General features: G+C 37.8%; 3 protein-coding genes across 3 annotated transcripts; 1 reads left to right on the top strand and 2 right to left on the bottom strand.

Moving 5' to 3' along the window:
• Positions 1–551: 551 nt before the first annotated feature.
• On the bottom strand, positions 552–2,028 carry LOC140786537 (uncharacterized). The gene is given in 2 exon segments (XM_073135031.1): positions 552–1,602; positions 1,604–2,028. Coding segments are annotated over 2 exon segments (1,296 nt in total). The 5' UTR covers positions 1,940–2,028; the 3' UTR covers positions 552–642.
• A 1,189-nt stretch (positions 2,029–3,217) lies between these two features.
• LOC140785889 (uncharacterized) lies at positions 3,218–18,847 on the bottom strand. Its single transcript, XM_073133977.1, has 16 exons — positions 18,733–18,847; positions 18,040–18,361; positions 17,819–17,947; positions 17,289–17,496; positions 16,397–16,543; positions 15,362–15,436; positions 11,537–11,608; positions 11,300–11,371; positions 9,633–9,704; positions 9,209–9,280; positions 8,299–8,370; positions 7,690–7,761; positions 6,044–6,187; positions 4,513–4,584; positions 3,880–4,026; positions 3,218–3,785 (listed from the first exon to the last, which is right to left on the bottom strand). The coding sequence occupies exons 2-16, from the start codon at positions 18,235–18,237 to the stop codon at positions 3,601–3,603; spliced, it is 1,737 nt and encodes a 578-aa protein (XP_072990078.1). The 5' UTR covers positions 18,238–18,361; positions 18,733–18,847; the 3' UTR covers positions 3,218–3,600.
• Positions 18,848–23,679: 4,832 nt separating this feature from the next.
• On the top strand, positions 23,680–25,289 carry LOC140785464 (arogenate dehydrogenase 2, chloroplastic). Its single transcript, XM_073133289.1, has one exon. The coding sequence runs from the start codon at positions 23,961–23,963 to the stop codon at positions 24,945–24,947; it is 987 nt and encodes a 328-aa protein (XP_072989390.1). The 5' UTR covers positions 23,680–23,960; the 3' UTR covers positions 24,948–25,289.
• Positions 25,290–26,627: the final 1,338 nt, after the last annotated feature.

Here is a 26,627-nt window from a genome sequence, read left to right as displayed (position 1 = left end):
TGCAAGTGAAAAAAGAAGAAAAAGAGAAACAAATTGTATAATGGGAAAAAGTTTTATGCTTCAACGGATAACAATTTCTCAGAAAATAGCCCTCAAGTGAAGAGCTTAGTAAGGAGAGAAGGATTCACTACTAACTTGGACAGAAGAAGCGTCACCTTTGTTGTAGAACAAGGCAGTAGAGAAAGAAAGAGTAACATATGGGAATATAAGTTATCATCATAATGTAAGTATATTATCGCATAAAAAGTTATCTAAAAGGTGATCATCCACTTTACAACATTTACAACCACCTTAAATTTCTTACTAATTTACCTGAGCGAAACCTTGTCAAGTCTTACTTTGGATCAGCTATAATTTACGAAGGCAAAGGATGATTCGAGTAAGCTTGCACCAACACAATCTCCATAACATTTACAACCTTAAAATTTAGACGAATTCCAAGCGAAGGTCTTCTACTTAAGAGCCTAAGGAGTAGCATCTTAGGAATCAAACAAGCCATATGAGTAGTAATGAACACATAGCATGTAAAAAAGATATGAAACATTTTAGGATTGGTAAAGAAAATTAGCATTCCAAATGATGCAAAGCGTGCACATTGCATGCAATGGACAAAAATTGCAGAGCAACACAGTGGCACATTTCTCACCTTTGACTCACCATGCGCAAATGCGAAGCAATCACTTCCCTAATCATCTTCCCTTCCTCATCTCCATCCCCCTCGAAATCCAGAAACTCCTGCTCCTTCACATTTCCGTCGCCCTCCTCCGGCATTGGCTCGCCGCGCTCTAGGAGGTAATTGTGAAGCAGGCAGCTCGCGACGATGACGTACGGCAGCGCCTCATCGCATTCGCCATTCCATCTCGTTCCGAGCAACCGCCAGCGCGCGCGAACTCTTGCAAAAGCGTTCTCCGACACCTCCATCAGCCGAGCGTGGGCATCGTTAAAAATCGAATTTTTAGAACAATCCTCGCTTGCTTCTTCCTTTTTGAATGGTGTGAGAAGCCAGGGAAGAAGAGGACAGCACGATCCTCCCAAGACATAGCGGCCATTTCCGAGAACCAAATGGGCATTGGAAAGCTTCGATTTTGATAGGATCTCGGCCGGCGTCATCTCCCCGTGCCAACCGGCGGAGACGTCGAGGAACCTGCCCTCGGCGTCCACCAGCCCCTGAGCGATGACGGATCCTTCCTTTACCGGGAAGCTCGCGAACCCGATAACGCCGCAGCAGTTGAAGAGGTGCAAGGAATTGAACCGATCGAGGACTCGGGCAGAGCTGAGCTCGAGGAGCTCGCCGAGGCAGTCGGCGATGGCTTTCACGACCTCGTAGAAGGCGCGGCAGGCGACGGCTGGAAGCGGAAGGCCGAAGCGACGGGCGACGGCGCGAAACGGGGCGGCGTGCGCGAGGCGGAACAGGGCGGCGCCGAGCTTGTGGTCGGGGGGAAGAGCGAGGGAAGTGGAAGCGGAAAGGGAAGGGGAGAGAGCTTGCAGGAGATGGTAGAAGGAGGACCTGGACATGCGAAAGGAGTCGAGCCATAAGGAGGAGGAGGATGAATGAGAAGGGGATGAGAGAAAGCGGAGGAACCAAGAAGAGGGGAGGGAAGGGGGAGGGGAAAGGGGGCTCGAGGGAGATAGTGGTTAGGGTTAGGGTTTGAAGGGGGAGGGGGAGGAGGGAGAGGAGGCGGGAGAGGGAGAGGGAGGAGGAGAGGATAAAGGAGTCGAGGGCTAGGGTCTGTGAGGGGAGGAGGAGGAGGTCGTGGGAGGAGAGGAAGCGGAGGGAGAGGGAGATGGATGAGGCGAGGAGTGAGAGGAGAGGGTTGAGGTCTGAGATGGTGAAGAGGGAAGCGGAGGAGGAAGAGGAGGAGGGTTTGGGTTTCTCGTTCCAGTGAGGAGGAGGGAAGGAGGAGGGTTTGGGAGGACGACGTTTTCCGGCGCCGACCATTTGTTCGTCGGTGGTTTTGTGCTTTGCGCGAAAAATGGGGATGGAGGAGTGTGAAGTGATGATGGTGACAGGAATTTTGTCAATTCCTTTTTGGTTTCACATTAATTATTAGTTTTCTCATCATATTGTCAAATCTGCAAGCTCGCATGTTATTTATAAAAAGGTCAACCTTCTGTGAACTTATGATACACACTACTAAATAAGGCATGGTACCGAATTTTGGGATAGCCGATTTTGTGCAGCTCCAATTGCAGCACGTTGACTCGGATAGGTGCAGAGTGCAGACCCAATTTTTATTTTTTTAAAGATTAATAATATAAATTGTAAAATATAAAACAGTATAATATAATAATTTTTATTATAGTACCATGGATTCTGGATTCTGGATTCTAATCCAAAATCAGTGCCTAATGGAGTTTAGCGCCATCGTAGCAAGCCTATGGTCCATATGGAAAGAGAGATACAAGCTTCTTTTTGCCTCTAACAACGAGCATCCTCCCAACAGAGATCACCTCAAAATTGTGACTCACAAAGCCATATAGCTTTGGCCAGGAAATTTTGTGCTGGTGGAGGTGCAAAGAGGTTGTTGATTGGAGGAGGGAGTCTCGGAGCTGAGGATGCCGGGGGTACTACGAGCGTTAACGGCAGCTGGTGGAATGTATATTATTGGAATTAGATGCTAGAGAGCTACTTCATCTTATCAATGGTGTTGCTGAAATTCCTGTAGATATGACGACTGTGATTTGGTTTGAGAAAAATTCTACGGCCCCGAGGAGGTTGGATTCGGTGCTGGTCAAACCGTCCGAGACGGACGGGTGCGCCAGAACAGCTATTATGCACATCTAGTGATCCAGGGTGCCAATGTCTCTAGAAGACATAAAATTTGTCTTGTGTCATAGATTATTATTTAATAGAAAAAATAATAATCTTATGCAACAGTTCAGAAATGTCTTAGATGTAATTATCCCTCTCATTTTATACCCCCAGGTTTGGGAGAAAGAAGTTCCAACTACCATCCTAAACTTTGGTCAATTAAGATGGAAGTCTGAACCATTAGCTCCAGCCAAACTTGAATTGCACTTGATCTATGTTGTGAATGCAACCTCAATTTTACATCTCCAGCTCTGTCATGTTGATTGATGTACTTTCCAGTTTGGCTCTGCTTCAGGATTGCCTCCAAGCATATCCTCAAAATGCATTTCAACGTATGCATATCCTCAAAATTAATCCGCAATCTTTTCTCAAAAAAGGAAAAGTAAAACCTCATACATGTAGAAATTTCCAAACTTATCTCTTAAATCATTTCTGATTAGCACAATGCAACAGTGTGCAAATTGTAATGCATTATACAATTTCCAAGAAATGTCTGGACATTAATACTTTCATTGCCCTTAACAGATAAAAACAAATATTTACAAGAAGTCCATATGTTCAACTAGAAGATTGCAGATCAAGCAGAAGGCTGAGGAAGCATATTTACATTTTTATTTCCTCTGCATTAGTTACAAGAAGAGAAAGGAAGACTTCCAAACACACTGGACACCAGATATATGCACACTTACAAATGAGTCTCCATTGCTTGACCAATCTTGAGCATATGCATCTATTTACATAAGATTGCTGCACTGGTTGATTATTTACAAAAGACCTTGATGTTTGAATTACTCGGGTCGCACACTGACCAGATTAGGAAGAGCAGCCAATTGAAGCTTCTTTATCTCAGTTGCGGTCACTTTGCAGGACTCCAAAGAGAGAGACCTCAGATTCTTCAGTGGTTTCAGATGCTGAAGACCAGCATTGGTTACCCGAGAATTTGAGACGTTTAGAGAAACCAATGCAGTAAGTCCTATAGTAGATTGACGTCAGAATGTTATCCCAGAAATACCACAAACACTCACAAAATATACAGTGTTCAATTATGAAAGTAATTAGTGAAATACCGGAAATCAACTCCAGAGTTCTGTCTGTGAGGTTCCCATTTTGGGACAGATTTAAGAGAGTCAAAGATGTGAGGTCCTTGATGTTCTTCACACCAGCATCAGTTATTGACCCACCACATACCTCAAGAGACTTGAGGTTCTTGAAATCTGACAAGCCAAACATGTTATCTAGTGAATAAGGACAAATTCCCATTTCAAGAATAAGATTTCCACTAAACAGGTTAACAAGCTAATATTGCTGAATTATCTAGCCTAGGAAAACATCAGAAGAAAAAACATAGGGCAGGTTTTCTACGTAATGGCCCTAGCTCTCATATGCTGGGAAATCAATAACCCAGAATTATTCCTACCATAAACATGGCAGCAATTCAGAGAACTGAAACCAAGTTTATAGGTATAAAACCTTGTTAAGAGATTTCATGTACTAATTCAAGCTAGAATTGAGTCCTTGTGCTTATTCAACAAGAAGAATGATCCAGAAATAAATTTCATTGCATAAAGAATCTTTCAACATTTCTTTGCATAACTAACGGGCAGTAAAGCTTATGTTGCATGGCAAGCTAATAATAACTAAACAAACAGTAAAAGGGGATATTTTTTGGAATATTACTAATTAAATACAAGACTACTTACGCCGGAAGAAGTTTGTTCCAAAGTCCGTGATACGAGCTCCAAAAAGATCCAGATGAGTTAATCCACTAAGACCTGCATCCATCAGACATCACAGCATCAACACTAGAAATTCTTCTACAGTGGATGGTAGAAATCTGCAATATATGCAAATTCTATATAACAAAAATCCAGCCTCTAATACCAGCTATAGATTGGAATAATATGGATCCTTATCCTGAATCACCTGTTTCAAGTCTTTCGACCAATGTTCTGTCTGAGAACTATCATGTCTTTTTTTACTACTCTCAAGTTATTTTTTCAGGTAAATATCAAAATTGCCCCTGTATTTCTGCCTAAAATCAAACTATTTCTGAACTTTTATTTATATCACTTTGTTACCCCCCCCACCCAATGATTTAGACTAATGTAAAACTGTTATAACTTTTTCATCCAAATCTAACAGAGAATATATAAATTATGATAATACCCCTATGATATTAATAATCTTATTATTCGAGTAGATATAAATCTTCTGCCCATATATTTATGATTGAAAATTTTCATTTCAAAAAAGTATATTTAAAGACTGGTACATTGTGATAGGTATATAGTAACCAAGATTTGAGACCTGTAATCTTAAGATAAGTAGATAGAGAAGGTTGAAAATACATTTTATTTTAAATTTAAAGAATAGGATATAGTATTTAATGGAAGGAGGACAATTCTGACATTTTAATATTCATTATGGAAGGAAAATTCCTACTAATAGTTTTTTAAGTTTTTCTGTACTTTCTTTGTTACATTTGAATAGAAAAGTTAATAGTTTCACATTAGTCTAGACTCTAGACCATAGAGGGTAAGCGATACAAATGAAAGTTTAGAGTAATTCAATTTTAGGCAAAACCATATGGTCACAATTTGTAATTTACTCTTTATCTTTTAAATCTTACCTCCCTCTAGAGGCACCCTTATACAGAATGAAATCATTCCATGCTAGTGTTACAATGGTCTACGGTCTAAATTTGACATGACAACTTATCTGATACAATTTTAGTTGATTGGTATATCCAGCTCACCCTCTATGGTTTTCTATTCGACTCTTTGCCAATAACCCCAGTCATCCATCTAAATATTTGTTATAAAACTTTGGGTGAACAATTTAAAGGGTTACTGTTACAAGATAAAGATTGCAAGGGGCAAAAATTCCAGATTTACCAGAAAGCAATTTCACACAAAGAAATCATAATGCTGATGCAATCCTACAAGGAAAGTTTATGCACGTATTATTACAAATTTAGGACCCAATTAATCAAATTAAAGCTAGGTCAGTACATATTGTTCATAAATCCAACTAGTGAAAAAAATTTATATTGCAAAAGCCCATGCACAGAAGTTCTTTAAAATAAGGTCTCCACGATAATTCAAGATGGGGGCCATAACAATGGCAGGATAATTACCACATGCCAACAAGCAAAATATACGAACCTTATTGTTATGGAAGTGGATTTTCACATTTATATTTCACTGAACTAGTAAAAAAAATCTGCCTTACCTGTAAGAGCTGATAGTCCGGCATCTGTGATTTGGCGAGCATCCAGATTAAGTGATCTCAGGGATGTCAATCCAGAAAGCTTCCTCAAACCATTGTCAGTGACCAAAGTAAAGGAGAGATTAATATTCTGCAAGTTGCACAAGCCTACAAAATTCCCAATATCGGTCAACTTTCAAGTTAATACAGTAAGCTTTTCATTTTAAGAACACAAAACTGAAGCACCTTAATTTCTCAAAAGCATGACGCAAAACCTGACAATCTTAGCTAATTAGGATTACAGATTTATATCTAACAGCTGGGGAAAAATGAGTTACTATTAGAAAGAAAAGTATAAGGTTAGCAAAATCATTGGTACCGAGAAACATGTACAATATGTGAAGTATTTTATCAAATTAATGATCATATGCCACAAGATAACAACACAGCAAACCATAAGATGCTACATGCTCAGAATTCATCCAACAAATACCTCCACTAAAGTATCGTTCACATCATAAAGAAGCAAACAGAGAGAGAAGAAGTGAGACAAGGAAGATGAGCTTCTAACAAAGTCAACATCGAACTACTAAGCTAGCTCAACAGAAGCTAATCATGCAAATATATGGGAGAGGTACCTTAAAAAAAGCTTTGTTATCATTATCAAAGAATAATTAGAAAAAATGGTCAACAAGAATTCATTGCCTTAGCTTCTCTTTTCATCTTTCCAGCAGTAACAACCATTTAAGACCTGCACATGTTGGTGGACCTACAACCCAACTTGGTGGCTAAAATGTATGAATATATTAAGCACTAAAACGAGGGTAAGTTGCCTCCATATTACATGTTAACACCTGCAGTGCACATGCTAAATTTCTAGAGACAAGCAATCTGCACAAAGTTACCCAAGAACTGGCTTCCCATATCGACATAATGCATCCAAATTGGAGAGATCAAGAACCTAGGAATTTAACCAGATCAAAGACTGATCATCACAAGGTCTGCCATCTGCTTAATACTAGAAGACTCCAAGTCTCCAATAATCATATCTGTGACTTCGTTGAACATTTTACAGGAATGTCCTGTCGGAGTAACCCATTACTTATGGGTGGAATGGCCACAACACGGGCAATCTTCGTAGGGAGAATTGTAGCAATAGGAGGACAGATAGGAAGGTCTGAAAAGAATCGGGGCAATAAGATTTCAAAGGTTTGAACAATATAATTAATACTAAAAAATTTAATACAAACTTAACGGTAAGCAAGGCAATAAGGGAGGTCAAGATGCTTCAATGTGTAATGGGTATAACAAGACATTTCTCTCAGAATTTAGAACAGATGAACAAGTCAAGGGTCTACCAAAATATTAGGAAAGGAAGAATATGCCAATAGAATGCTAAATAAACTCTTTTGTACAAGCCAGAATTTACCTCATATAGAGGGCAAGCCATATTCATGCTCCATTAAGTAACACAAGAATTACGCTTAAATGCCACATGAAATGTACTTAAACAACTTAACAACTTATGCAAAAGAATGCTAGAACTATTCTGCAATCTATTCTACACACAAAAGAAAACTCTATGTGCAAAGCAGAGATCACATTTTAGGAAATATTTAGTTTCACAAGGTTTCGTAATTATATCATTATTCATAAGCTGCAAAACAAACCAGAGAGATGGCGGAGCCCATTGCTTCCAACTTCAGTATCTGATAGCTCCAAGCTTTTCAAGTGCAGAAGATCTAAAATGAACATGCAAAATAAAGTATAAGGATCTTACAAGTAACATATTTCCAATATATCTTCTTTAATCACCTTCATGTACATAACAGAGAACCTGTCATACAATTATATAAACTGGTAGAAACTGAGTCAATAATAATAAGATGAAAATGCAGTTTCGCATATTACTCCAGAGCAATACCATTAATCTTTGGCAAATCAATTATTCAAAAAGAGATGCTTCTCAGTAGATAATTCAAAACAAATAGAAGTTCCTATCTTTCATTTAAGAGAGAGAGAGCGCATGAGGTAAGAAGCAGGAGGTAAAGTCGTAAAAAGAGGAGTTACAGGTTCTTTTGTCCTGTTGATAGGTTATGGTCTTGTTCCAACTTCTCTGAGCTTAAACTAAACCAAGGAATTGAATTATTTGACATAAAACCAATCATTTCTATGTCATTATCAACTCTATAAATCCTTTCCTATGAAAAACACCAAGCTTGATGTAAACAAGGGCTACTTAATTGAAACAAAACCAAAAAAGTAGAACAAAAGCTCACCTTTCAAGTTTAATAATCCATCATCACCGATCTTACAAGAATCCAAGTTTAAGCTCTCCAAATTGATCAGTTCTACAAGGAAGAGAAAGATCACATAAAATTTAGTATCTAAAGGAAATAAAAAATCAGAAAGTTCACTAGTACTGGAAACTTAAACATAATGGTGAATATCCTAACCACATTTCACATCCGAAAACAGAATAAATTGAAAAGGTATAGCAATGATAAATGTAACATCACAAGAAAGTACAATTGCTTACAAAATATGAAACCAAGCATGTATTACTATTATCCAATCCAGTGGACTGGACTAACTACAATATTAGCATATTCCCATAAGCAGATGAGAAAAGCTAGCGAAGGAATTAGAAGCAATGTAAAGGAGTCAGAATCTAGGAGCACAAATTCCTGGGAGTAATGTTTAAACCTCAGTTGAGTGTCAATCTATCACCACAAGTGCATTCAGGTTGAAAAATGTAAATCTCAAAGCAAACCTTTCAATCAAGAACATTGATATGGAAGATTCAAGCACTGAACTTTCTAACGATGGGGGTTCTCTTTCAGACACTCAAGGTGTCAAATGAGAACAAGTTCAACCCTCTGATCATCTTACATTATACCCTACCCTAGATAATGCCCTAGCCATTAGGGAAAGGAAACAAAGTACTTATCTTCCTCATAATTCTACTTATGTCTGCCAAACACGACAATATTAAGATGTGAATAACAATAATTGCTCAACGACATTTGCCTGTACAATGGCGGAGAGGAATTTTCTCATGAAACTTTTTCCAAATAATAAATTTCCCATATGTTGGCATACGTACAGTTTCTTAATATAACACTTATAAATTTCTTACCTTTTAGCACGAATTTTAAATAGATAAATAACTACTGAAAATAGATTCACCTTTTAGATGCACTAAGCATGCATCAGTGATGTTGTTGAATCCCAAGTTCAAGACTTTTAACTTCACAAGCCCTGCAACACCAACATGTGAGCCAGACAAATGAACATGGAATTCAACAAATTAGCTGACAGAAATTTGAAAACCCAATGTTAAAAAGATAATGGATGCTTGATTTACTGTAGTGAGAGGTGGGAACCTATGGCACTAAGATAACACTGCTTAAGATAGGTAAATATAACCCTAGACAGGCAACAAACAAGAATAGTATGCCAATTAAACATTTAGTCCTCTAAGATGCCCAAAATGCCAAAGAATAGTCTCTTATTTGTCTTCCATGGTGTATGGTTGAAATTACCAAAGCATTCATCATTTCATCTGGAATAAGACCTCTAATTCCTCAATGTCCAGTCAATCAATGCTTACCTGCAAAATTCTCACAGCCATCATCATATAGGCCGCATCGGTTGAGATTCAAAAATACCAGTGAAGAAAAACCTGTAAAATAGAAGTGTTACATTCAGATGTTTTTGTTTATAAGAACTAAACGAGAACATTTCTAAGTTCTACCATGCTGCAAATAGCTCTCCATTTACCAACACATAAATCCTTATCAGAACATTTTGCAGAAATAAGTGCAAATTTTGCTAAGAGACATCATTTTAAGATGTGCCCCAACTCTCGACACTTGAGAATACAAGAGATAAATTATCCAATAATTAAGATGTAAAAGCCATGCGAGTTTTTTCAGCCTACCTTAAAATAAGGATCATCAAAAGAGATGGCTAGACTTCGAAGGATGGATACACAAGGACCAAAATGCCAGAAGGTATGATATCATGATAGAGATCTATAGACGAAACAGAGATACCTCCTTTCCAGCAAGGAAACAATTTAACCTCTTCTAGTATACAATATAATAGGCAACAAAATGATAGTTCTCTAAAATTGCTTCAGGGCCTTTTATCCCCTAGATATGACAGATGAAGTGTCAAAATGTTTAATTAAATTTTACCTTCACTTTTCTTGCACTGTTTCCTTCCTCGATGACATTTCACTTCTCCCCATCTTTTATCTCCTATGTTTAATTTCTGGAGAATTTCATCTCTAATGCTGGTTTCTCAATATTGTATTTCTCCCCTTTATGAAAACTGTTCACAAATCGATCCTTGCATTTTTGAATTTATGCTGCAAAGAACACCCTACTTAATCTAACCTGACAGGGTCTGACAAAAAGTCAAAAATGTATCTGCAATCACATATTGCCTTTGTTTCAATTGATTTCACTATTTCTAAAATACCATTACTCTCCATCTTCAAGAGACTCCTTTTCTTTCCACTTGATTACCTATCCATTCATCACAAAAACAACGAACCTATTGCCATTTGTCTCAGAGACATTGCTACGAAACCCAGTGTCACTGTCACTTGTTGACTCACATAGAACATGCCACCAGCAGGCCAGACCAAATTGCTCCCTTTGGCCATATATTCTTCATTCCAGTTATTGAACAGTAAGAACTAATTCAAGTAATCATGGAGAGCATATCACATCATGAGCCATCTCTACAAACTTTTATACATTACGCAACTTTATCTCCTATTCTCCTTGTCATCATGTCTCCTTTAGATTCTAAAAAGTACACTTGTAAGTTCTATGTCCCACAAATGCCAGAACTTCCTGTTTCCAACCCATGAAAATTGATTACAGAGAAGCCTGTTGATAAGTTGTTGTAGGAGAATTAACATTCCCTAAGGACTTCTCACTAAGGTTGTGCAATAAAAATTGCAAAATTTTCACCACAGAATAGAAACAAAGTATATCCAAAACAATAGAATAACACAATGATCCACTAGAAAATGATAAGGTTCAGGATAAGCTCAAAGGTGCAAGACCTGCGCTAGCATCTGGGCATGCGTAAGGACTCTCCACTAATAGCCCAATCCATTAGAACACATCAAGTGGCATATAATTTTTATGCAATTTTCTCAAAATAAGGGTTTACAAAACAGCATATACAGAACAATGCTATTTTATTCAGTAGAAACTGATAAAGTTGATCAGCAAAAGAAATGGGATAACTGGACAAGACCTGAGATATCCTCTAAACAAGCAGCAGTCACTGGGCAACCCTCCAAGTTCAAGTGAGCCAGTTTTGATAGGCCTGCATAGCAGCACAGCAGCAGCTATGAGAAATAAATCAAATTGGAAATGGAAGTCTACCATATATAAAGTTACGAACAAAGCAAAAACTGTAGAAAGGATGTAGCTCAAAACAACAGATATCAGTGCTTATCTAGAAAGCATCAAATATTTTGTTGAAGCATACCTTTCAAATGAGAAACACCTGTGTCTGTCACTCTGCAACATGACATTTCCAATTCTTTCAAGTTTGTCAGACCTGAATCAAGGGTATGCATGTCATTACGCAATCAAAGGAAAAGAACGCGCTGAGGAGCTAAATGATGTGTGTCATCAAACTCAAATTCAAGTTTGCATATAAAGATGCTCCACAAAAGTAAACCATATGTTCACTTTAGTTTCAAACCTAGCAAAAAGAACTCAAAGCCTTCGCGCAAGCAAGCAAAGTAGAAGCAAGACGAGGAAGTGGAGCTGTCATAGAAACGGTAGCTTCCCCTGACAATATACAATACAAAAGTCGCGACCATGAAAAAAAAGCCCCTAGATTAACTAGTTCACTGAAATGTTCCCACTACCATCTAGTATTTCACTATTTTGTAAGCGCTTAATTCATATAAATGAAATAAGTTCCCTGATTTCCTCTCCTATTTTCTGAAACACTAAGCCCGCTCACTTTAAGAATAACTTTTTCCTTATTATAGAATGTTTCAGAATAACAACTAAACATTATAATGATATTATTCTATAACACAAATACTATTCATTAAATTATATCTTATATCACAAATTAATCTAATTACTAATTTACCATTAATATCTATTCCATCAATCTATTTTATATCAAATCAAATGTTATCTATCGTAATTTTATAAAAGATAAAAGATCTTTTTTTTATCTTTTCATTCACTTTATATAACATCAAAGGTAATTATTATATTCTTATTCCAGAATACAAATAAACACAATAATAATTATTCCTAGAATAAAGGGTTCATTTTGATACTAACAAATAGGAATACCTATTTTAGAATTGTCTTTATTCCTAAAGCCCCCGTTTGTTTTGGGTTTAGGGAAGGTCTAGGGACCCCTAAACTAGTATAGTAACCAAACACTAAAATAACTTTATTTTCCTTAATCGAATTCAGTCCTCAATAAATAATTAAATAATAATATATAAATTTTATTATTTGTTTAATTTGATTCTAATTTTACCCTTGATATGACTTACATCTATCAATATAATGTTTTGTCAATCTTATCTCTTCTCTCTTTTCTTATCTCTTCTCTTTTTTCTCCTCTCTCTCATCTCTCTTGCAAAATACTCAAATATTTATATTGTAAATACTATGTCCTCATGTAATGAAAACCCTAAAAATAAAATAAAAATTACAAAAAAATAGTATAAATAATTTGAGCAGATAAAATACAATTATTTTTAAAATATTTTTACTAAAAATATCGTTTAATGTAGGTTTAATAAAAAATTATTTAAAATAAAAGTAACTTGTCAATTATTAAAAGGGGTATAAAACACTGTTTTGCGAGCTTAAAAATAAAATTGTGGAGTTAAGGTTAACTAAATTAGTTGATTTGCGGGCTTAGAAGGCAGCAAAGGCTAGTTAGCTGGCTTATAAAAGAAGCCAGCAAATGTTGTTTTGCGAGCTTAAAAATAAAATTACAGGCATACGGAAGAAAATTGCTATTATAAATTAACCATACATATCCAATGGTTGTGTAATAAATATCACGTGAGGTTTATTTTAAAAAAATCGTGATGAGTCACTATTCTGACATTTGCAGGCTTATATGTTATATATTTGCAGGCTTAGTCAGATTATTTGCCAACTTAGAATGTAAAGTCTACAAACACGAATAATGAGTCCGTATACCGAGACTTGTCAAATCATGTCTAATCTCATCATCACTCTCCTCTCTCCTCTCCTCTCTCCTCTTCCCTCTTTCTCAGCAAGGAAAATGGAGAGAGAACAATTCCATTTGCGGGCTAAAAAGTCAAGCAATGTGTTCCGTTAGCGGACTTAATCGCAAGACATGTTCAGTTTGCAGACTGAATTTGTAGACTTAATCGCTCCTAGTGTGTTCAATTTGCGGACTTGATTTGTGGGTTTATATAAAAGACACAAGGCAACAAATATATCTCTCATATTCATTTAAGCCAGCAAATTGCTATTATAGACACCATATAAGTCTGCAAATAATTTGAAAATTATACTTAAGCCCACAAATGACTATTATAGACACCAGATATTCATTTTAAGCCTACAAATATATCTCTCATATTCATTTAAGCCTACAAATTACACTTAAGCTTATAAATATATCTCCCACATTCATTTAAGCCTGCAAATTACACTTAAGCTAGCAAATAATTTAAAAATTATATTTAAGCCCGCAAATGACTATTATAGACACCACATATTATTCATAAATTATAATAATGACCATCATCATTACATGAGAAGGGTAATTTTGTCCATAAAATTTACATCACATCCATTTCCCTCCAAAACCAATATTTTTTCACTTTTTCACATCACATCACAAATAATAAATACACTCTTAAACTAGTTCAGAATCAAATATCAAATTACCTTAAACTAGTTTAAGGTACCCAAATCAAGACTACGAAATGAGACTAACTAATTGAGTTTGAGGCTTAGTCTCAAACCAAACGGGGCCAAAGTGAACGAGGCCTAACAAATTTGGAAGCTAAAATTGTTCCTCATATGTCAAGAGTTCTAATCTTTTGGCTATTATTAATAGTTTGTCATTTGCTTCTTTTTCCTAAAGCAAGCACATACAACTAAGTCAACCTTTTGATTACTTATAAGACAGGAGAAGCAAGAATACTAGGTAGTATCTTCCCCAGCCAAATGAACATAAATGTGAAAGATCACCATTTAAGATTTTGTTAATATTTGATGGCTTCAACATAATTACTAGAACACGAGAAGTATTACTACAAAGATAAGCAACTTTCTTTTCCAATATGCATAGTTTTCAACAACAAAATGCAATGCCTTTGAAGTTGGTACTTGGTAGATGGCCAATTAGACAAACTTTCTGATCAAAGAGATCTATTCGGTTCAAGAATATTATTGAAACAGAGGGGAATTTATAGCCACAAGTCATGAGAGAGATTTTCATAATCAGTGAGTTGGTGAGTTCACCTTGCACTAAGAGTTCACCTTGCGCCATCCAATTAAATCAGAAGTAATATAAAGATGCATCTTCATTTATATTTGCCACTTATAAGGTAGAAAGAAAACATCTTGGTCATAAGTGGCATCCAGCCACGTATGGAAATGGACATTGTTGAATAGACCCTAGGAATAACTAAAAGGATTTTTATAAAAAAAGAACAGGTTGCATGATTCCTCATTCCTGTATCCTTGAGAATGTTAACCTAAAAGGCTAAAACCACACGGATGATATAATACTACTCGGTAGATATATCAATTCAAACTTCCACCCATTATCCCCATTTTCCACCGATGTATGGATGAGATACAACAAGAGATGTATGAAAGAAGATTACAATAAGGATGTGCAGGAATACTGGGTTAATCTCGATCACAAACATGTAGGTCGAAAAATAGGATAAATCTTGTGATAACACAAACAAAAGAAAGATAGCATGATATTGTCACTGTAACTCGTTAACTTGTTGGCAGATATTCCATATAGAATTTTGCATGTATTAAGGAAGAAAAGTTGAACTTGACATCCTAGAATCTACCACTTGAGTACCAACTAAACCTAAACAAAACCATGAGATTAACCCCCAATAGAGATTCTTTCAGACTTATACTCTTAGATCTATAATGTTTGCAAACTCCACAAGATAGTAGCAGGTGGTTCATATATACTTGCAATAAGTTTAATATATTAGGAAATATTCAAATAAAATCAACTTAAAAGACTTCTAGATATACAAAGAAATATAAGTAAATTAAGAATATAGAGAGGGAGAAAAATAGATGAGAGAGCCACCTGACAAAGGCTTCATATCTTCATCTGTTATACAATTACAATATCTGACATTAAGGGACTCAAGTTTTGTCAAACCTGAAAAGAGAACAATACTGTTGAAACATATTGACTTGAATCAAACTACCAGCACTCCAAATTAAAAAACTAATAGGAAGCATATAACATTGAATTATCATTTAGCAACTAAGAGATGGGGACAAATGCACATGCATTTCTAATCACATTGTTTGAGAGGAAGACCGATAAAATCTTTGAATTCCCATCCAAGGAAGTGAGTATAGATGCTTGAGATTATCTTGCTTGTCACCTTGTACCACATTAGAGATAAAGTACTGAAGGAAGCCTGAGGATGTGTACATCTATGCTCCGGTAAGGTAATTTTGTTGTTCTTCTAAAGTCATACTACTAAATGGATGTCATGATGAACCTTGTAAACATTTATATCTGAGCAAAAACAGTGACTTGTAGTGCTAACACTAAACATAGTTTAAACTCGAAAGTCGGAATAGTGGAGTTTGCAAGAACTTTTCTACAGCATAATAATCATAACCTTAGAGAAGAGATTGATTATTGAGGTCGAGAATGTCAGTAAAGTACAAATGTATGTCTTCTTAAACAAAAAGTAAGCCATAGGAGTGAAGACTAATCAAGACAACATTGAGCTTTTGTTTAGCTTTCAAGTGGATTAGAAGTGCATAGGAATCTATAGATGTATCAACAGCTACAGATGAGCTTACAGACGAAAGAGGACTGATCACTGTATTTGTGATTTTTTGCTGGAAAGCAATCTAATATAATAAATGTATTTCTGCAAAATGTAAAGAGAAACAAGTGAAGAATCATCAGGTGAATGAATATGATCAAACCATCCTTTTTACGCAAATCAGTCTTCCATGAAAGCCTAGAGAAATTTGTGTCATATACTATTGCCAAATAAGACTCGAACATATAGTTAACTTCCATAGGATAATAACAATATAGTAAATATCTATCATCATGTATAGAAGAGTTGTACGTCATAGGGTAGGAAAAGACCTTTTAGATGAACTAAACCACCATGAATCTTTAAGCATCTCTCCAGATCCAAATTAACCAAATTTAGTAAGTTGGCAAAAGTTTTCATTCCTTCGGCAGTTATAGCATTGCTTTTCTTAAAGCCCAAAGACATCAAGTTTGAAAGACCTACAAAGATGGAAAACCCAGGGTTAAAGAAACGAAGAAACAGAAAAATGAACAATCATGGTTTGATAATGAAGCAAAACCAGAATGGAGATACAGAAGTCAAATAACAAGCAAGCCTAAGAGAGATCATCTAACTAATTCACCCCTATATAAAAGAACAAAGAGAAAAACTAATTATATTACTACAAAACAGAATTTACAAGAGAACAAGAAAAGCCTAAAAGATGGTTTTGTGCTGGGACCTGAATAACTTGTTTAGCTGTTTTAATACATAACCCATTTAACATGTTTAACTCTAACTCATTTAACATGTACGATCTAATTAACCCATGTAATCATTTAACCCGTGCAACCTCTTCAAAAGCTATGTAGTAAATGATGAAGTACATTCTCTCAAGACTAACAACAAAAAACCTTCTCAACTATACATTTCCAACTGAAACTGTCAATGCTATAAAAGCCGTTAATCATACAAGGAGGTTATTGGAATACATAAGTACATTCTCTCAAGTCAGCCACTGCAGAATAAGTCTCCACAGTTCCATATAGATAGCAGAGAAAAAATGAAAAGATACAAGGTTCTCCAGTGATTAACTTAGAAAGAAATAGGCGGCAATCTGTGAGCTACCACCATATATATTCTATCAAGGAATATAAAGTTGGGATGGAAGTGGTAAAATAAAAGGAACCTTCATGTGAATGCATAACAGCGAGATATAAAGTCAGATAACTGAATACTGCTTACCAGACAAGTTTTCCAGGCCATGGTCTGAAATCTGGTCACAATAATCAAATGTCAAATTCTGTACATTGGAGCAATTTTTTAAGAGGATCAAGCCACAATCAGTTACATCAGAACCAGAAACATCAAGGGATAGCAAGGATTGCCCTTGAGAAGAAACTACAGCCATCCAACTGTCCTTTACTCCAGGGTACTCTCCCAAATGAATATCCTGATTCCATGAAAGGCATTATAGAGCCAATAATGACATACCAACAAGTCATTGAATAAAGCAGAGTGAGATACCAATAAGTCATTAATTAAGTTCCGCTAGCGATGAATTATTACTACCTATGTACAAGAAATAAAAAACTACCAAACCTTGTTCCATCACAATGGTTTGGCTAGAGTGCGAAGTTGCAAAAAATTATGATCAAGAGTTCACAACTAATTCTTTCTACTTATTAGCATATCATTGTGAATATAGCTCTCAAATGTTATAGCGCAGTTGCCAGGAAGTCCCATAACTTAGTCATGAATTCATCAAACATTACCTGTAGGGCACAATCACGAAAGGCTTCAAGAGTGACATCATTGAGGGAGAGAGATCGCGCCAATTCATTAAATATCTGCTGGCTTATATCTCTCGGGAGCATGGAAAAGCTACTGTACTTATTGATATCCTGTTATCACCGTAACACAGAAGAAAAATATTAAGGGGACCCAGAAGTGCAAAACAATAGCTCAAACTAAAATACCAACTCAGGTCAAGTACCTCCCGAACTTTGGCGACACAAAGTTCCAACAGGGATGGGCAATTCCCCTGCCCCTGACGATGACTGTCGGAGCCACACCGAGGCAGCGTGAACAAAAGCCATTTAGAACTGCCGCTTTTAGTGTATCTTCCGGAGGACCTCAACGGATCACCCTCGTCGACCAGGTGGTCTCTCTTCCGGGAACAGGCTCCCCCCATGGAAATCAAGTATCTTGCACTCGCTTCTATGACAACCCAACAATTCCACTCTGTTCTACCAAACTATCCACCATTTCCAGCATAACCAAAACTCCAAAAACCTTTCGCTATCTTCCACTCCATTCTACATGCAAACGATCTAAGTCAAAACAGGCTTCTCATCTCGAATAACCAGAACTTCCATAATGAATCATTTATTGTTTCGCATAGATATAGAAATCCAAACACCCGATCGGCTTAGATTAACATTAGCAAAAAAGTGCAGACGAATTCCACAATTCAAGAGAACTGATCATCCGATAGACGATTGAACAAGAAGAATCCAAAGCCCTATCACTATCAATTCTCTACGATCACTTCAACCAACCCCATAAGGTCATAAAAATATATCAAAACCAAAAAAATTAAAAATAAATAGTATTATTAAACGATTGGAACTCAAATTCTTCCCTAAAAATCAAAACAGACAAGGAAAGGGAGATAAACAATCAAAACCTTTATTAGGGTTTAGAAGAGAAGAGGAGAGAAGAGAGAGAGTAGGAGAATGAGGAAGGGCGGAGAGAGAGACAACCGAAGCGGCAACAAACGAAGGAAGAAAAAGAAATAAAAGGAAGATAGGTGGAGTGCGGGCAGGAAGCTGGTGACTCTCCGAAGCGACAGATGGGCGACACGTGTTTGTCCATCCTACGCCGTTACCCCGTTTCGGGTTGGTGCGGATAAGGAAGGAAAGGAGTCGGACCCACAGCGGCGGCGAACCACATCGCTCCGCCACTCCAGATTCTTGCACCCAGTGTGGACCCCGATGTTTCAGCCAATCGGGAGAAGAAGGATGGTGTTTCTTGACCGCGATGCACAGAGGATCCTCGCTAAAGAGCAGCATTCTTTTCTCCGAGCGGTAGAAGGTATGTGGGAAACTGATCGCTACCGTCCCGGGTGCAGGAAATGCTAAATTTTGTTACTTGGCAACTACTGATCGGCTTCAAATATGTTCGGTGTGTAGTGAATTCCTGCATTGTGAATTATAGACGATCAGTTCCCGGTATCTCGGTTCGACTCTCGCGCACGCTAAGGGCCGTTTCGTGCTCCTTGCGAAACTTGGGAGAATGGAGAGGTGGGACCGACACGTCATAAAAATGAATTTAATGCAATTATTTCGGTAATCTTTATAAACTCCACCCATTTATAATCTTGGTGGAGTTGCCGTGACTGCGAACTTCGATAATTTAAAGCAAGTAGCCAATAGGGAAGATGATTAGGCGGCCTTGCTCTGGTGAGTAGATGCGTAGGACTAGTTTTTCGTGTTGTTGTCGAAGGTACAACTTATCGATATACGAGGAGGAACGATTCGCTTCCTTGACTGCATTACACGTGGGCCCGTTCGAAGCACTCATTTGTGGACCCCACGACAAGGACAAATACTGGACCAATTCAGTGCACGATTTGAAGACGTTTGCAGGTTCGGAATTCCGAATTCTTTTATGGGAAAAGATTGTCTGTAGATCTAGTTGCAGGAACTTGCTGTGATAGGGTACTTGGCATTTCTCACTGATGTTAAAAGAACAGCGGGCTAGTTTAAAGGAGTAAATTCCTGCAGCCAGGGATGATGCAGACAATCTTCTGCCATTTAATTGCCTGTGGGCGACACTTATCGGCCACGAGGGTACAGTACTGCTTAGCTCGTGACATTGGGGAGTTGATCGTCTGGTGGCTCGAATGCAGGAATCTCCTGCAGTCCAGAGATTGTGTATTTCAGTATTTGGGCCTATTTTTGACCTAGCTCAGTTCCAAAATTAATTTATCAAAATAAACCATTCTCAAAGTTATTATCAAAAGTGTTATAACCCTAAACTTATCAATTTAACATTTTACTATCTTCGGTAAAATGTTGAAACATTTGGCATTTTCACTCTAGACGAAATGCTGAAAGTTGAGCGTTTATTCATAAGAACTAGTTTATTAGACTTTCTAACACTTCGCAGACTTGTTTTCTAGCGCATCAAGATGAGAAAGTTAGAGTTACAATATAACAGCAGAACTTAACAATGTCTTAGGTAAAATGCTAAACTGATGAGCATCTTACTTAAGTGAAATGCTAAATTTGTTAGCCTCTTACATAACTTAAACCCCGAGCCCTCTTCTTCTTCAATCTTCTTCCTCATTTTATTTCTTCCAACAGACCAAACCCTAGAGTGGTGATACGAGACCAAAACCCTTTCACAAAAGTGTCTTTCTCCTCCTCATTCTCTTCCTTCTCCTCCTCCTCCTCCTCTTCCTTCTCCTCCTTCTTCGAAAACCCTAATTAGCACAGGCATCACCAACACCAAAAAAGTGTTGTGTATCACATATGTTAATTTTTTATAATTTTAACTGATGTTGGTAATATTTTTAGTTTATCTTAATAGGAATATGTTCATTTCAACCTAAGAGCTATCGTTTAGTTTATTTTCATTTCATGTATAAGAACTTCATAGGAAATTAGATAAGAGATGATGATGCCACATACAAGATTAGAACTTCATAGAAAATTATAAAGATTTCAAGGTTATATAGCCCATAGTCATTCATTTGTCATTTGACTAACAAAGAGACAAATAATTGTTAGGTAAAATAGCTTACAAGCATTTTGAAGGGTCAAATATAACCGGTAGTACTTTATCGAAAGTTATGTCGTGCTAGTCAATATGATACGTGAGAGATAGTTAGGTCGCTTATTTTATTATAAATATTTAACTTGATATTTTGGTAAGTACTTGTGTGTAATTATATTTCTCGCTTATCTTATTAAGATAATTATATATTTGGGCATATGAGCGACTACATGTTGGCAGACCTAATAGACAACTGACTACCGCTGGGGTTGTCGATAGTGAGCCTCTATCTCAACCAGAGCAACCACAACTAGTTCAACCCCAGCTTAACCTTAGCAAGCTCAATCTCAATCAGGTGATTAATAGACTCCGATACCAATGATAGGCTCTGATACCAATGATAAGCTCTGATACCAATTTGATAAGCTCTGATACCAACGATAAGCTCTAATACCAAATTGATAGGTTCTTATACCAAAAGGTCGGCTACGGAATAATTCCTTTAAGATCTGAATTTATAGTAAAAAGTAGTCTGAACAACCATAGAAAAATATTTGTCAAATATTCTCCTGTAGTCATAAAATTACGAAACAAGTGAATTAGATTCGTGATTTCCTGATCTACAACTTTTATATTTATGCACTTCGTAGATTCAAACTGCAATTGGGACGAAAATACTAAATAATACGGGTGATGGTGGTGGTGATGGGTAGAGTGGATGTTAGGGTTATGGATGGGTATGGAGGTGAAGGTGGGTGGTGGATGGTGGATGTGATTAAGGGATATAGACGAAGGGAACGAAGTGGTCAAGATCCCAAAGAAGATGGGTGGCTCGATAGTCGAGGGAGATTAGAAGTTAGAAGAAACCTTGCCAACGGTAGAGATGGAAGGATGGTGAAGAGGGAGGAGGGAGAGAGTTTAGAAAGAAGATAGGAGGCAAGAAATCAATAATTCAATAGCATTATGAATTTGGCTACCATCCGCATATTTATAGAGGCTACCTAACAAGTCTTAAAACAATAAGTAATCCTAATTCTAGAGGATTCCCGTCGATCGCGTTCGAACGTGCCCGATCACGTTCGAACGCACCAAAAGACGTTCTCTGTATGTGCGAACGCGATGCAGGCGTTTGAACGCGAGCGTTCGAACTCGCTCGACCGCGTTCGAACGCACTATTTGTGAACCTGACGCAAGGCTATTGCAAGGGCATTCGAACGCGACCCCTCTTGCGTTCGAACGTGACCTACAAAAATTTTAATAAAAATAAATAACTAATGTAATAAGAAAAGATCCTAACTAAGTGTATCAGTGATGCGCTTGGTACTAGATGGCAGTGCAAGCGAAGTTACAACTAAAATTCGGCACCACATATATTATGTTTTTATCGAGATTAACTAGACTAGCAATGCGATAATCAGGTAATATTTGCAAATATATAAAATTACTTCTAGCATTATATATTTAATTTATCTTACTAATGTGCAAATTATATGAGAGTTTTATACAGAAGAACTATTGGCTAAACTATTAGCAATATGTATAGCAAATAACGATATATGAAGGATGAGGGCACCACTTATTTATTTTGATAGTCAAGTGATATCTTTTAAATCTAGTCATGCATCAATTTGGTCGGATTCAATAAATTCCTACTCTATGTAATTGAAGACAAATTTCACGTTATCGATTAGCATAGTAAGAGTATTTATGATTGACAGGCACATTATGTAAAGCATATTGACGTACGAGAGTAGCGTTGAGCTAGCATAATGGATCCATCACCGGTGGTTGTAATGATGAGTATGGTGATCCATACTAATATTTTAAAAGGTGGCCGCGATAGCGCAGGCGGTCTCCTCAACACCTAATGTCAAGACAGAAGTTAAGTGATAAAGTAGGTGACAAAGCTATCTCGCATTTTTATATTAAAATATTAAAAAATATATATATGTACTAATTTTAATACTAATATAGTATGTATATATATATATAACAAACTAGTTAGCTTAATAATCATTATTCATCAATCAATTATCACTAAGGAGTAAGGAATTAGGACAGTGAATTAGTAAAATTGTGAAAGAATTAAAGAAAATTAAAGAAGAAGAGAAGCAAAGCATGCTTCCTTGATTCTTTAGTTTATTAATCAAACCCTTTCATTGCTATAGTAATTAAATGTTAATTACTGTAGCAGCGAAGAAACTAGAAAGCAAAGAAAGCTGACAGCCAAAGGAAGCAAGAGAAGGAGAGAAGGAAGAAAAAGAAGACCACCGCTGAGAGTGAAAGAAGAAAAGAGGGGTACCTAGCTCACTCACTAATGCCCGTTGGATATGGTTGCTTGCCGCCACTCGGAGAGAGGTCGAGGGAGGGAGGGAGGGAGGGAGGGAGGCGATTGAAAGTTAAGGCTCATATTGAGAGTGAGGAGAGTAAAAATGATAGGTGTTAATTTTTTTCAAATGTTTAATGGGTTAACAGATACTGAAGATCTGACTTGATGTCTGAAATACAAAAAAGTGTTTTGCGTTTGAGTTTCAAAACTTTCTGGCGTGCCAAAACGCTTAACTTGAAAGCGTTTAATGAAAACAATCAAGATTTCGATGTTTTACTACTCTTTAAGTTTAACTAGCAACTTAAGTAATGAATTAGTAAAATAGACAAAACGAAACGCTAAAGAGTTTGAGATTTCATCTTTTCGTAATAACGCTTTTCTTGTCAGCGTTTTCTTTAAAAAGGTAAATTAATTCTGGAATACAGCTAGTTGGGTTCTGGCGGTGAATCAACAATCAACAATCAACAATCAACTAATACAGTAGTATACTTAGGTTCTCTCTCACCCTCAGTCCTCCTCACCCAATTAAAATATAAAAACCGTCGTGCGTGCAACTAGTGCAGCAACTGAACGAAAACCTCCTCCTTGAGCGGCTCCTCCACCACCACCTGGGAAAGAAAATAAGAAAATAAATTAGAATTTAGAACAGAGGGGTTTGGTTACAAATAGTAAGTATCAAGGCAACAACCATTTGCCTCATAAACTCCACATTCCCCCCTTCCCTTTGAGAGGTGAGGAAGGGTTTATCTTGGGTTTAGTTTTGTTTTAAGCTTTCTCTTCCATACGAAGTTCCAAAATCCCCCCAAATGCTCTCCTCTTTCCTCTCCCCTCCTCTCCCCTCTCTCCTCCCATGCCCTCGCCGCCGCTTCCTCTCCTCGACCACCGCCGCCGCCGGAAAGATCGTGGCCATCGACGCTGCCCAGGCCTTCGACTACGAGTCCCGCGCCTCCTCCCTCCGCGACCGCCAATCCAAGCTCAAGATCGCCATCGTCGGCTTCGGCAACTTCGGTCAGTTCCTCGCCCGCACCATGTCCTCCCAGGGCCACACCCTCCTCGCCCACTCACGCTCCGACCACTCCTCCACCGCCTCCTCCATCGGCGTCTCCTTCTTCGCTGACCCCCACGACCTCTGCGAGTCCCACCCCGACGTCGTCGTCCTCGCCACCTCCATCCTCTCCGCAGAGCCCGTCCTCCGCTCCCTCCCCCTCCACCGACTCCGCCGCTCCACCCTCTTCGCCGATGTCCTCTCTGTCAAGGAGTTCCCTAAGAACCTCCTCCTCAACCTCCTCCCCCCCGACTTCGACATCGTCTGCACCCACCCCATGTTCGGCCCCGAGTCCGCCAAGCACGGCTGGGCCGGCCTCCCCTTCGTCTTCGACAAGGTCCGCGTCGGCGCATCCGACGACCGAATCGCCCGCTGCCAGAAATTCCTTGACATCTTCGAGCGCGAGGGATGCCGGATGGTCGAGATGACGTGCGCCGAGCACGACGAGCATGCCGCCGAGATCCAGTTCCTGACCCATACCGTCGGCCGCCTGCTTGCTAAGCTCGACCTCAGGTCGACGCCGATCAATACAAAAGGATACGAGACGCTGCTCAAGCTGGTGGAGAACACTTGTAGCGATAGCTTCGACCTCTATAATGGGCTCTTCATGTATAATAAGAATTCGACGGAGCTGCTCGAGCGGCTTGACGGCGCGTTCGACTCGCTCAAGAAGGAGCTTTTCGGTCAGTTGCACGACATTTTGAGGAAGCAGCTGTTTGAGAGCCCAAGGAAGTCGCCCGGTAATTAGGCCGTCTGGTATGTCAATTATTTTTTTTATGCAGTTCGTTACTTCGATTCTTCTTGAGGGTGATTTGTAGTATCTGTAGGAAGAGGAGATATTTATGTATCGCATAGGTGCATATTAGATTACCCAATAATGAAACTGGGTCTGAAGAGTGGGCAGTATGTGCTCCTGTGACATCAAGTAATTTCTGATTTAAATCATTTCATCTTGTTCGGGTTAGATATTGGAAGGTACTGAGATTGGAATTTTGGTGGCATAGCTGTGCTGTAGTGACATTATTTTGATAAAATGATCTTCTTAATAATATTTTCAAGGAGATCTGAAGGTCTTCTTTATCATGTCTTATGAATTGTCTGTTCTGTGTCAGTTTTGAAAGGCTATGGCCCTGTTAATTTGGAAAATATAAGTTGCTTTCTAAACACCTCCTGTTGATGTCTTTAAACTGAGGTAGGAATGATATAGGATAAGGTAAAACTGCAACCGCTGATTAAAGAGCCGACTTAGGTTTGTATTTCCTTTTGACAGCTGCAATTTATCTTCTGATGGCGGCCACAATCTTGTCCAAGATGAGAAGTTTGGAAAGTGTCAAATCGAAAGCACTGTGGTATAAAACATAAGTCTATTTCAATGTATCAGAAGATATAGGTTAGTATACACAGTTTGGAAAAAAAAAGCATTTGACAGTTGACACTAAGAGGTGGGAGCTGGCTTTAGTTATGAATATTTGCTGCCTTCTGAAATTCTTTGAGTTAATTGAATCTCATACTGTCATAACTTAGAGTTATTAGATGCATATCAGTTGAATTTGGCTTGATTCATTCCATTTCTGATGAAATTATGAGATATTGTTAATAAATCATGATCATATGTCACGAGAGATGCAAGAAAAAAGTCCTCTCTATTTGATTTCTTGCATATCTTTCTTGATGATAAGGAAAGTATGCCTCCAAGCTGATGCAGGACCCTTAAGAGTATAGGGTGTTTAGTAGTGATGGCAGGATCACCTCCCTTGAAATCTAAGTTTATTGTTAAAATATACTTTGTTAATGCTAAGATGCAAAGGGCAGATCATAATCTTGAAATATACAGGGATGGCAGGCTTCTAGAGCTTGTTAATAGTTTATAAGGATTTGCCAATAAACCAAGCAAAGTATTCTTCAACTGGGTTGAGAGCTTCTCCTCAAGTTCTCAGCTTTTATATACTTTGTGGAAACAAAGCAGTGCCTTTATGATTTAAATTAGGATAATGCGAGATTGAGGATTACTATATTGTGAAAAATGGTGTAGAATTGAAGCCCAAGTTTGTGGTTAAGTTGGGTGTTCTATCAATGTTAACTCATGTCTTGCCATATGTAATGTCCAAATTGTCAAAGTGGACTATAGTAATTGAAGAAAAGGTGAAGAGGATTAAGTTGCATAGGAAAGTGAAGGAAAATTTAAGGTAAAGGATAGAACTAGACTTCATTTTATCTGCTTTTCTTGATAGTAGGCAGTAGACTATGGAGTAGAGCAGAAGAGATGCAAAATGATTGCAGGCATGAATGTAAAATAAAATGTAGGGATAAAGAATTTTCCTGAGCGATGTAATAGACAAGGCTCTTAAGTATTGGTATATGGCTATATGCATGAGCTGCTGAAAGAATGATATGTGTTTTAACTGTTTCGACTTCATGTTATTTCTTA

This window comes from Typha latifolia, chromosome 4 (assembly GCF_019914945.1).
Source record: "Typha latifolia isolate L0001 chromosome 4, TyphaL0001v2, whole genome shotgun sequence".
NCBI lineage: Eukaryota > Viridiplantae > Streptophyta > Magnoliopsida > Poales > Typhaceae > Typha > Typha latifolia.
The sequence above is the reverse complement of the archived record's forward strand: the minus strand, read 5'-3'. Positions and strand labels throughout refer to the sequence as shown.